The sequence below is a fragment of the Cricetulus griseus genome, assembly GCF_003668045.3.
Source record: "Cricetulus griseus strain 17A/GY chromosome 1 unlocalized genomic scaffold, alternate assembly CriGri-PICRH-1.0 chr1_0, whole genome shotgun sequence".
Lineage (NCBI taxonomy): Eukaryota > Metazoa > Chordata > Mammalia > Rodentia > Cricetidae > Cricetulus > Cricetulus griseus.
The window spans coordinates 59,873,400-59,885,049 of NW_023276806.1; the positions used below are offsets into that span (position 1 = coordinate 59,873,400).

Sequence of the window (11,650 nt, forward strand, 5' to 3'; positions counted from 1 at the left end):
ATCAAAGATTGGCTCCAAGCCCCGCCCCCGGCGTGGGGCAAGTTCTCAAACGCAGGCGGGACTTGTTTAAAGCGGAGCCGGCGGTTCGGCGCGGCTGCGCTCGGGAGCGCCGGCCGCTCGCTTTGAGCTCAAGGCCATCCTGGTCTACACAGTGAGCTCCGGACCAGCCAGGTCTACATAATTTGGCGTGTTTTGTTTTGAGACAGTCTTTCTGTGTAGTCCTGGCTGGTCTGGAAGTCATGGAGATGTACCTGCCTCCGACTTGCACGTGCTAGGATTAAAGGCGTATGCCACCAGGCCGAGCTCTAAGGCTGCAGGATGAGATCCTATCTCAAAAAAAAAAAAAAAAAAAGTAAAATAAAACGGTGCCGGAAGTGCTCCTCCAGCCATCTTGAGCAGGTCGCGAGCGCTTCCGCGCTTGGACAAATTCAAAGGGTGAGTGAAGTCTTTGGCTTTCTCCTAAAACCTTCAACTAAGAAGAAATCATTATAAAGCCGAGCTGGTTTCCTTATTAGAGGCTTGTTTGCCTTCTCCCCACTCCATACTAGGAAGTGGCACTTGGATTAAATTTTTGTTTTTAATCTCAAACAACGAGGGTTGGTACCCATGAGATGGCTCAGCAGGAGAAGGCTGTTGCTGCCAAGTATGACACCCTGAGTGCTAACCCTGGCACCCACAAGGTGGAAGGAAAGAAACGACTTTTGCAAGGTGTCCTCAGACATCTACATACCTGCCTTCAAACAAGTCGTAAACACATGCATATATACAAATAAATTAATGTTAAGAGAAATTAAGACTAAGCCGGGCGTTGGTGGCGCACGCCTTTAGTCCCAGCGCTCGGGAGACAGAGGCAGGAGGATCTCTGCCTGTTCGAAGCCAGCCTGGTCTACAGAGCCAGTTCCAGGACAGGCTCCAAAGCTACACAGAGAAACCCTGTCTCGGGAAAAAAAAAAGAAAAAGAAAAACTAAGACTAAAAAGTAATTTAAGCATATATACCCTGTTTGAAGAAGCTATCTAATCTTTATAGGAAGCATTAAGAAAATAAGTTAAATCAATATTACCAGCTCAAAAGCTTCCCCTGGCACAGAATCTTAGGAAAACTAGTAGCCATGCCACAGAGAAACCCTGTCTCGGAAAAACCAAAAACCAGCATTTGGGAGGCAGAAACGGGTAGCTTGGGACACATAGAGAAACCCTGTTTTTGAAAAACAAAAAAATAAAAAGTTTGGATGTTGGTGGCCCATGCCTTTAATCCCAGCACTTTGGAGGCAGAGGCAGGAGGATCTCTGTGAGTTCGAGGCCAGCCTGGTCTACAGAGCCAGTGCCAGGATAGCCTCCAAAGCAATACAGAGAAACCCTGTCTTGAAAAACAAAACACACAAACAAACAAAAACGAAAGAAAGACATTGAAATTGGATTGGCCAGGGGGATAGCAAATTTTTGGTTTTGAATCTTACTGTAGACGAGGGTCGCCTCAAATGCAGAGAGAGCTGTCAGCGTCAGCCTCTGGAGGGTGGGATTAAAAGATGTGCTCATCACACACAGCTTCAATTTTTTTATTTTTTTAGGTAAGTCTCCTGGAGCTGAGATTGAGCTTAATCGATAAATATATTTACATTAGTGTTCATGAAGCCCCAGGTTTCCTCCCCAGCATGGCACAAATTAGAGCTAGACAGGAAGGCAAGGAGGCATCAGAGCCTTAAAAATAGCAGCTTTAACATCCTTGAAGATAGTATGGTGTATTAATCAGGGTTCTCTAGAATCAAGAACTTATGGAATGAACCTCTTTCTGGCACACACGATTTATGGGAATGACTTACAGGCTGCAGTCCAGCTAATGCAAACAATGGTTAGCTGTGGTTGGAAAGTCCAAAATTCTAGTAGCTGCTGAGTCCGGCAAGGCTGGGGCTTATGTGTATGCTGGAACCTGGAAGAAGTAGGCTCTACTGCCAGTGAAGGAATGGATATGCTAGCAGACAAAGAGCAAAAGCTTCCTTTTTTTTTTTTTGCATTTATGTAGACTTCCAGCAGAAGGTATGGACCAGATTAAAGGTGTGTCTTCCCAGCTCACAATCTGTATAAAGGCGTGTGTCCTTAAATGGTCTGGACTAGAAATGGATTCACCCACTTCAAACCAAGCAGAAACTTTCTCACAAGTGTGCCCTCCATTTATGGATTGTAGTTTATTCTAAACTGTATTAGTTAGGGTTCTCTAGAGTCACAGAAATTATGGAATGACTCTGCAGTTATGAATGGAAAGTTCAAGAATAGAGGAGCTGCTCAGTCCCACAATGAAGCTGGGTGTCTCATCTGGTCTGCTGGGATCTTGAAGAAGGAATGGATGGGCTGATGGAGGGGCTGGCAAGCAGGTAGATGAACAACACCCTCCTCTCATTGTCCATACAGTAGGCTTCCAAGAGAAGGTGTGGCCCAGATTAAAAGTATGGCTTCCTACCTCAAGATCTGGATCACGAGTGTGCCCTCCATTTCTGAATTACAGTTCATTATAAATATAGTCAAGTTGGTGGCGAACGCCTTTAATCTGCACTCGGGAGGCAGAGGCAGACCTGGTCTCCAGAGCGAGTGCCAGGATAGGCTCCAAAGCTACACAGAGAAACCCTTGTCTCCAAAAACAAACAAATATATATATATATAGTTTAGTTGGCAAGGAATAGCCATCACATGGTTTTTTTGTTTTTGTTTTGTTTGAAACAGGGTCTTCCTATGTAGACCAGGCTGGCTTATTGATCATTCCCTACACTTGCTCTTACCTAAGGTGTATTCTTTCTCATCTCAGGGATTTTGCAGCTTTGGCTCCCAGGACTAGGAATGTAATTAGGCAGTAGATCACTTGCTTGGCCTGCTTTCATTCCGATGCTATTTCTCCAAGTCTTTGGCATGGATGGCTCAGCCTCATCCTTTAGGGTTCAATACTGTCACTGAAGGCATTTTTGTTTTGTTTTGGTTTTTGTTTTTTGTTTTTCGAGACAGGGTTTCTCTGTGGCTTAGGAGGCTGTCCTGGAACTAGATCTTGTAGACCAGGCTGGTCTCGAACTCACAGAGATCCACCTGCCTCTGCCTCCCGAGTGCTGGGATTAAAGGCGTGCACCACCAACGCCAGGCCACTGAAGGCATTTTTATTATCCTCCTTTTCTGTGTTTCTTTCCTTCTTAGAATTTAAAAAAGGATGTCTAATTGCCTTGTTTTGTTTTTAACTTGTTTTCCACCCATTATGATGTAAAGATGCTTCTTTGTAATTATCTCCAAAACTTGTACCTGGTGCCTGTCCCATGGTAGAGAAGAAATGGATGAATTTCAGAATACAAAGGAATTTTGTATGCTTTAAAGTTATGTGACTGGGAAATAAATCTGTAAATGGCAGTTTAGGATCATATTGTCATGCTAAGGATTTTCTGCAGTTTAATCCTAAAATAAGAAATTTTTCCTAAAATATTTTGAGTGTTTGTGATTTTTTTTTTAAGATTTATTTATTTAAGACAAGCTCTGTAGTCCTGACTGGAACTCAATTTGGACTAGGCTGGCCTTGAACCTACAAAAATCTGCCTGCCTCAGCATGAAATACCTCAGCCTTATTTGTCTCTTTGTGATGGTGGAACCTGAGTAAGGTTTCCTGAAGAGGTCAAAAGAGGCTATCAGATCCCAAGAGTTCTTAACCTCTGAGCTATCTTCCCTCCAGCCCTGTACTTAAGACTTTTTTTTTTTTTTTTTTTTTTTTTGGGTTTTTTGAGACGGAGTTTTTCTGTATTGTTTTGGAGGCTGTCCTGGAACTCGATCTGGAGACCAGGCTGGCCTCGAACTCTCAGAGATCCTCCTGCCTCTGCCAACCGAATGATGGGTAAAGGCTTGTGCCACAAACGTCAGGCTGACTTAAGACTTTTAACATTTGGAAATACCCCCCCACACAAACCCCAATAGCTTCTAAGTTATTTTTTGCTTGGTATTTTTTTTCTTAAACAGATTTTTAAATACAAATTTACTTTAAAAGGACATTTAAACACACTACTATAAATGGAAAAGCAAGATTTTCTACAGTAAATTTGCACAAAAATATGTGAAAAGTGTTTTGCCTATCATGCACAAAGCCTTATGTTGGTCCCCAGGGCCATATAAACCTAGTATGGTGATGCACGCCTGTAATCCCAGGTCTCAGAGGCAGGAGGCCATCCTCCAATATACCACTGGGTATATTGGTTTACGTGGGTTTGTTGTTGTTGTTTTTAATGTGTTGGTCTACTACTAAAATCAACTCAGCTGACACCACGAGCTTGTTGAAGAATACAATGTTGAATATTTATGGAATAAGCATTTCAACACCAGTAAGAGTAGGAGAGAGATGTCAGCAGTAGATTTTGGCCAGCATAGCTCCTGGAAGGACTGTCCCAGGTCCCGTTTGTACTCTTACTTTATACTCTAAAACCACACATGCGCAGGCAAGCAAGCAAGACTGCAGGACTTTACAGGAATGTACAGGCAATGTTTTAAGTAAGTCACTAGTAAATCAGTATCTAATAGTTGTTTTTTTCCTACCTTATTCTACCCCAGGCTCACATATAAAACTTTAGAAAATGTTGTTACAGGTAAAGATAGCTTAATGATGGTTTAAACAAGGAGTAGAACAGTCATGAGGGAAGAATAACAGGATTGAATGCAAAGGTCAGTTAGGAAGTGATTGCAGTAGTCTAGTTCAGGTGGGGGGATGGACTGAATAAAGCAGAAAATACGGGCAGTGGTTGTGAACACCTTTAGTTTTTTTTTTTTTTTTTTTTTTTTTTTTTTCCGGACAGGGTTTCTCTGTGGCTTTGGAGGCTGTCCTAGAACTAGCTCTTGTAGACCAGGCTGGTCTTGAACTCACAGAGATCCACCTGCCTCTGCCTCCCAAGTGCTAGGATTAAAGGCATGCGCCACCAACGCCCGGCTTGTGAACACCTTTAATCCCAGGCCTCTCGAGGCAGAGGCAGGCTGGGATCTCTGAGTTTGAGACCAGCCTGGTCTACAAGAGGGAGTTCCAGGACAGCCTCCAAAGCCACATAGAAACCGTCTGGAAAAACCAAAAAAATAAAAAAATAAAGCAAAAAATATAGATAAAACAGGTTGGACTTCACATACAATGCAAACCCAACAGGCAGAGACTAATTGGATGATGATGTTGAGGAAGGACCTTAAATAGCTAGGTGAAATAATAATTCATAATTATCTAGGACGTCAAGGATGAGCAAATGGAGAAACAGTTTTCATCATGGATATGTAAGTTGACGGTGTTCCTGTCACGTCCAGTTTGTGATGGCTAGTATGTAGAAACACAGATATAAAAGCTCAAAACAAGTCTGGCGGTGGTGGTGCATGCCTTTAGTCCCAGCACTCAGGAAGCAGAGGCAGGAGGATCTCTATGAGTTCGAGGCCAGACTGGTCTGCAGAGCGAGTGCCAGGAAAGGCTCTAAAGATACACAAAGAAACCCTGTCTTGAAAAACAAAACAAAATAAAAAAGCTCAAAACAAGTTGAGGTGGAAAATATATTTGAAAATGATTAGTATATAGTTTAAATTGCCATAGTGGGGGTTGGAGAGATGGCTCAGCGGTTAAGAACAGTGACTGCTCTTCCAGAGATCCTGAGTTCAATTCCCCGGCAACCACATGGTGGCTCACAACCACCTTGAGTGAGATCTGGTGCCCTCTGCTGGCATGTAGGTAGAAGACTGTATACATAATAAATAAATAAATAAATAAATAAATAAATAAATAAATAAATAAAATCTTTTAAAAAAAAAAATTGCCATAGTGTGAATGAGCTTGAGGAAGGGCCCTGGACAAAATCCAAGCTGCCTCACTCTTTGGAGAAGGGGAGCAGCTGCCTTCCCTCAGCAATATGATCTTGTTCCCACCAGCCTCAAAACCTCTGTCAGTGTGTGGGTGTGTGAGGCCATGTTAGAGCTCCTCTGATAGTGGATGGCCTCAGTCATTCTGGCAGGATGTGACACATACTTGTGATTCCAGCAGAGGCAGAAAGGGTGTTGTAAGTTTGAGACCATCCTGATATACATAGCAAGTCCCAGGCCATCTGTGGCTTTATATTAAAACCCTATCTCGAAAAACCAAACAGAAAAAGCAATAATCAGCTGAGTGGCGTGTGGCCCTGGTCCCATTACCTAGGAAGTGGTGCATGGCCCTGGTCCCATTACTTGGGAAGCAGAGGTAGGAGGAGGAAGTACTCAAGGCTAGCTTCAGATACATAGCAAGTTGGAAGTGACACAAGATCCTATCACAGGAAAAACAAAGTCATTCTGGCTTACTAGACAAAAACCCATTTTTAATTGTGTAAAATTTTACATATAAAATACATAGAAAGTACCAAAAAGATAACTAAAATCTTTAACATCAAAAGTGGACAGAACAATTCTTCTTGTGTTTTTTGGAGTTGTATGGTTTTGAGAAAAACAGTGAATCCAGGAGGTGCAAGGGCAATGCTTCCCCAAGCTCATACTCCTTAACAGGTCTTACACAAAGAAAGAAGTAGAGGATAAATGGGAGGGTCCGTGGCTTCTGGGTTATACACACCAATTGAAAACAGATAACACCTGTCACGCAATGTGGGAGCCTCTGTTCCAACCCAGTGTGCTTTATGAAATAAAGAGGCAGGCTAAAAGGATAAAGGAACCCTTTTCTAAGCACAGACACTTGTAACTGGGCTCACTACCTGATCCCATGTGTCCTTGTCACAAAGATGATTTTAAAAAGCAAGAAAGCTGCTTTTCACCTTGTTCCTTCCTTTCCTCTTCCCTGCAAATCTCCCACCCCACCCCCTTTCTGCAGTAGAGATTAAACTCAGGCCTCACATGCCAGTCAAACTCTAACACTAAGCTATATCCCCAGCCCTGTTTTCACTTTATATTTTTGAGACAGTCTGGGTAAGTTACCCAGGTTGCCTCTGACCTCACTCAAGTTAGGATGGACCTTAAATTTCTGATCTCCTTGCCTTAGCCTCCAGAGTAACTGGGATTACAGACCTACACCAGGGCCTGGTTCCTAATCCAAAAGCAAACTGCAAATGTTCAATGGGAAGTCAAATTATAGTAGCAGTATATTGAGAGAAAGTGCACTGCACAACAATACAGTATAGCAGAGATCACAGAAACAAGGAAGAAATAGAACTCTGCCTATCTGCCAGGTCATTTCTCTCTTTACACACAAGTAACTAGTTCTCTTTTTTCTGCAAGCTACCCAGGTGCCACTTAGGAAGAACCGCATTCTCATCCATGGTTCATCAACTTGTTCTCAGTCCATGTGGAGGAAGAGAAGGAAGACACAGGAAATGAGAATCTAAGGAGTGTACATTTAAGAGTAAACAGCACAACTCGGTGGGCCTGAGATTCCTCTGAGGTTCTCACTAAACAGAACAGATGCAGTTTCTAAAGAGCAGGATGTTTCCAGTCACTGAAGGAAGGGTTAAGGCAGATGCGGTGATACTCCATCGTAATCCTAGCAGGTGGGAGGTGGATGCAGGAGGCTCAGCGGTTCAAGGTCATTCTCACCTACCAGGAGAATTTGAGGCCAGCCTGGGCTACATAAACAAAATGAAATGGCGGGGGTGGGGGGGTGTGGGGGGTGAGAGGCTTTACTCAGTATGGTGAGCAGGAGAGAAATGACAGCAGGGAATGCTGAAAGGTGAGAGCAGAAACTCTCACCCTCTTCTTATGTCCAGAAATGTAGACTGCTGGAAGGGCATCGATAGCCCAGAGGCAGTGTAAGTAGTGCCATCCCCACCCTCCATGTGAATTTTTTGGGCAGGAGTGACTTCAGAATAAAAACCAGGCCAGGCCAGGCAACCCATGCCTATGGTCTTAGCAAGAATACTGCCACAAGTATGAAGCCCTCCTAGTCTACAGAATGAGTTTCAGGCCAGCCAGATTTACTTAGTAAGATGTCCCACAAAACAAAAAGAAGCCAGATCTCCTGTTCCTTCTGAATAAGGTAAGGAAGTCCCCAAACAAAGGAGCCTGTGGAGGTAAGGAAGGAGGAAAGCGAGCAGGAGAGTATAAGAAGGTACACCTCAAGGCAGAGGTCACACCCTGTTTTAGTCTAGAGAAAACAAGAATATGGGTGAGGGTGGAACACATACTCCTTATTACTGACTGTTGTTTTATATGTAGGGAAAGAAGGATTTGAGATGGTCTTATACCCTGTAGCCCATGCTGATCTGTAAGTCACTGTGTGGTCCGGGCTGGCCTCATATTCACAGCAATACTGTCTCAGACTTCTGAATGCAGAGATTATAGCTATGAGTCATCACACGTGACTGCTTTGTTTGTTTAATTTTTGTTTTTGGCTTTTTGAGACTGGGTTTCTCTGTATAGCCTTGGCTGTCCTGGAACTAGCTCTATAGAGCAGGCTGGCTTCAAACTCACAGAGATCCACCTGCCTCTACCTCCCCAGTGCTGTCATTAAAGGTGTTCACCACCACTGCCTGGCAGGTGACTGCTATTTTTTAAAAAAAGAGACATGAACACTTAGTAAATTGTACTGTACTACTGAAATGACTTATATACTTAATCTGAAGGTTTAAGAGCCAACAAACCTCTAAAATGGAACAGTGATATTTCAAAGGTAACTACATCTCCAAACTGGAAGTTAGAAAAGGGATCTCAGCAAATAGGAATCCAGGTGTAGAATTTATACATATATGTCTATATTTTAAAGTATAAAATTGAGAAAGTATATACAGAAATCATCCTATGTCTTAAAAAAGAGACATACAAAAAAGGCTGAAGAGGGCAGGTGCTCAGCAGCTGGAAGGATGCATGTTGCCCAACTGCCCAGCAGCCAGCATGAGAATATCTTTCTTCTCCTTGTGGAAGCGCAGCTCCTTGCCCGCCAGCCGGGCTTCATCCAGCTCTCGTTCAGTGGAGGCCAGCTCTCTAGACAGTGCCCCTGGCACGCTCTGCTCCCGGCTCACCCAGTCTAAAGCCATTTGGTGGCGAATATCGTCATCCAGGGCCCGGTGCGAATAATGAGCCAACACCTCCTGGTTAGGGTGAGGAATGCAAAGGTCACTGAGGAGGTAAAAACATGCCGTACCGCACAGGGACCCCAATAGATAGGGACATGTCCTACACATTCCATAGCACAGTTACCCCAATGGAGCTTAGCCTTGATGTCGGAACTGAAGTTAGCACATGACCTACAAAGATTCACTTTCCCCTGTTTTATGAGAGTTTAAGTAGATTAGAAATTGAGGGAGGGGTTGAATATATACACAGATCAGGGAGGCACAGGGGCTGTGCCATGGGGAGCACAGTGAAGCCTCTGAGCTCTGGGATAGACTACACCTTCAGTACCCCAGCAGCATGTAGAAGGTGTCTGGCTTAAGTGGGAAATGGGGTCATTTTTTAAAGACTGGGTTTTTTTGTTTTGGGTTTTTTTTTAAAGATTTTTATTTATTTATTATGTATACAGTCTTCTGCCTGCATGCCAGCAGAGCGCACCAGATCTCATTCAAGGTGGTTGTGAGCCACCATGTGGTTGCTGGGAACTGAACTCAGGACCTCTGGAAGAGCAGTCAGTGCTCTTAACCACTGAGCCATCTCTCCAGCCCTGTGGTCATTTTTTAAAGACAACAAAATCTCCTAAATGTGTGAAAACCTCAGCATACCCAAGTCACCATGAACACATGCTCAAGGATCTGTAGGAATGCCCATAATTTGGCAAAATTATGTTACAAATGCAATGATTATTTCATCTCTTCTGTTCTAGGCAACTCCTTGTTCTAGAAGGAACTGAAGCCTCCATGGAACACTGAAGGTTGATTTGTGATTTAATGTGATAGACTTGGTCCTTTCTGGTTCTTAGTGAGAAGGACACCCAGAGTGTGACAGTTTCAGAGTTGTCAGTCCATCTTGGAGGAGAGCCATGGCAAGGCAAACTAGTTCATGTCGTGGTAGCTAGGAAGTAGAGGCTAAGGAGGCAGGTTTGTTTTGTTTTGTTTTGTTTTGTTTTGAGATAGGGTCTCACTATGTAGCACTTGCTGGCATAGAACTTGCTAGAACTCAGATCCACCTGCCTCTCCCTCCTAAGTGTCGGGATTAAAGGTGTAAGCTACCAAGCCCAATTCAGCCCAGGAGTTTCTTAATGAAAACTTTATAGTGGGGAAACAAGGTGAAAGGACCACAATGACATCCAGACAGCAAAAATACAAGAGCAGACTGGGTGCCTTTAGGAGTCTGAGGCAGGCAGAGCTCTGCGTTCGAGGCCAGCCTGATCTACAGAGTGAGTTCCAGGATAGCCAGGGCTACACAGAGAAACCCTAAAAACTAAAAAAACAAAACAAAACAAAAGAATACAAGAGCAAAGAGGCTGCTGAGATACGGCCTTTCAGTAGTTACAGCCTGGTAACCATTTAACACAGCCCAAAGCAGCTCTTCTACCCTTTTTCTCAGCTCTTACCTGTCGTGAGCACTGTCTTTCCCTCATGGCCTTAAGGCTGCCATTCCAGTGCAACAGCTGAAAAACTGTCATTAGCTCCTGGGGGAAGAAGATGACATAGCAGCATGATGGCTAATTCTGGTTGTTGACTTGATAATACAAACCTGGAGTTAACTAACCCACGAGCTGCTGGGTACACCATGAGGGGCTTTTCTTGACCAGATCATTGGAAGTGGGAAGATACACACAAGAGCACACATCCCTCCCTTAAATCTGGGCCACACATGTGGCAGCCAATATAAAAGACAGGAAGAAGAAAGCTTGCTTTCACCAGCAGTCCATCCCTTCACTGGCATTAGAGCCGACTTCCTTGGGGATCTGGTGTATTCTGAAGACCAGCTGAGACATCCAGCCTGATGGCTGAACAACTACTGGATTCTTGGAGACAGCCGTTGCTGGAAAAGTCAGACCACAGCCTATAAGTCACTCTAATAAGTTGTGTGTGTATGAGAGAGAGAGTGTTCTATCTGTTCTGGTTCTCTAGAGAACCCTGGCTAATACAACTAGGATAGTGCTTTTAAGTTAGACTGCAGCAGAATCAAATGTGAAACTTTTTACAAAATGTATTTGTGGAAGCATCTAATATCCAACCACCAATTCTGGTGTGCCCTTGAAAACCTAACCACCTCCCTCCATCTGTTTTTCAGAATAATGAGGTAGCAATGAGTAGGTGGTGTGTCAGGCTGACCTGTGTTATTAAAGCCAGGAAAGTAGGTGGGCCAGTACCTGAAACTCCAGCATTGATTTGCCCTTATTAGATTCCAGCATGAATCGGAAAGCACCAATTCCTGTATTTGGGTTGTCAGCTTCCTCTCTGTTACCCTGATGACAGGAATGAAAAAGACAAGTAGGTTTTCAATCAGAATTATCACTCTGACCAGCATCATCCAAAAGAAATTATTAACATTTTTTTGTGTATGTGTACTGTCTGAAGGCCAGAGGATAGCTTCAAGTGTTACTCCTCAGAAACACTGACCACCTCCTTTGAGACAGTGTTGCTGGCCTGAGGCTCACCAATTATGCTAGACTGGCTGGCCAAAGAGCCCTAGGGATACCCAGCTCTGGGACTACACATGTGAGCCACCACACTAGAATTTAAATGGCCTTTGGGGACCAAACTAAGGCCCTCCTGCTTGCAAGGCAAATGCTTTACT

General features: G+C 43.8%; 1 protein-coding gene across 1 annotated transcript in view; it reads right to left on the reverse strand.

Annotated features, from left to right (window-relative positions):
* Nucleotides 1–6,306: 6,306 nt before the first annotated feature.
* The window catches only part of Lix1l (limb and CNS expressed 1 like), a 21,482-nt gene continuing 16,138 nt past the window's right edge, over nucleotides 6,307–11,650 (reverse strand). The window contains exons 4-6 of the mRNA XM_027393708.2: nucleotides 11,223–11,318; nucleotides 10,458–10,535; nucleotides 6,307–9,039 (exon numbers count right to left, since the gene is read on the reverse strand). Coding sequence (XP_027249509.1) covers nucleotides 8,797–9,039; nucleotides 10,458–10,535; nucleotides 11,223–11,318 — 417 coding nt within the window. The 3' untranslated portion in view covers nucleotides 6,307–8,796. The remainder of the gene's footprint in view (nucleotides 9,040–10,457; nucleotides 10,536–11,222; nucleotides 11,319–11,650) is intronic.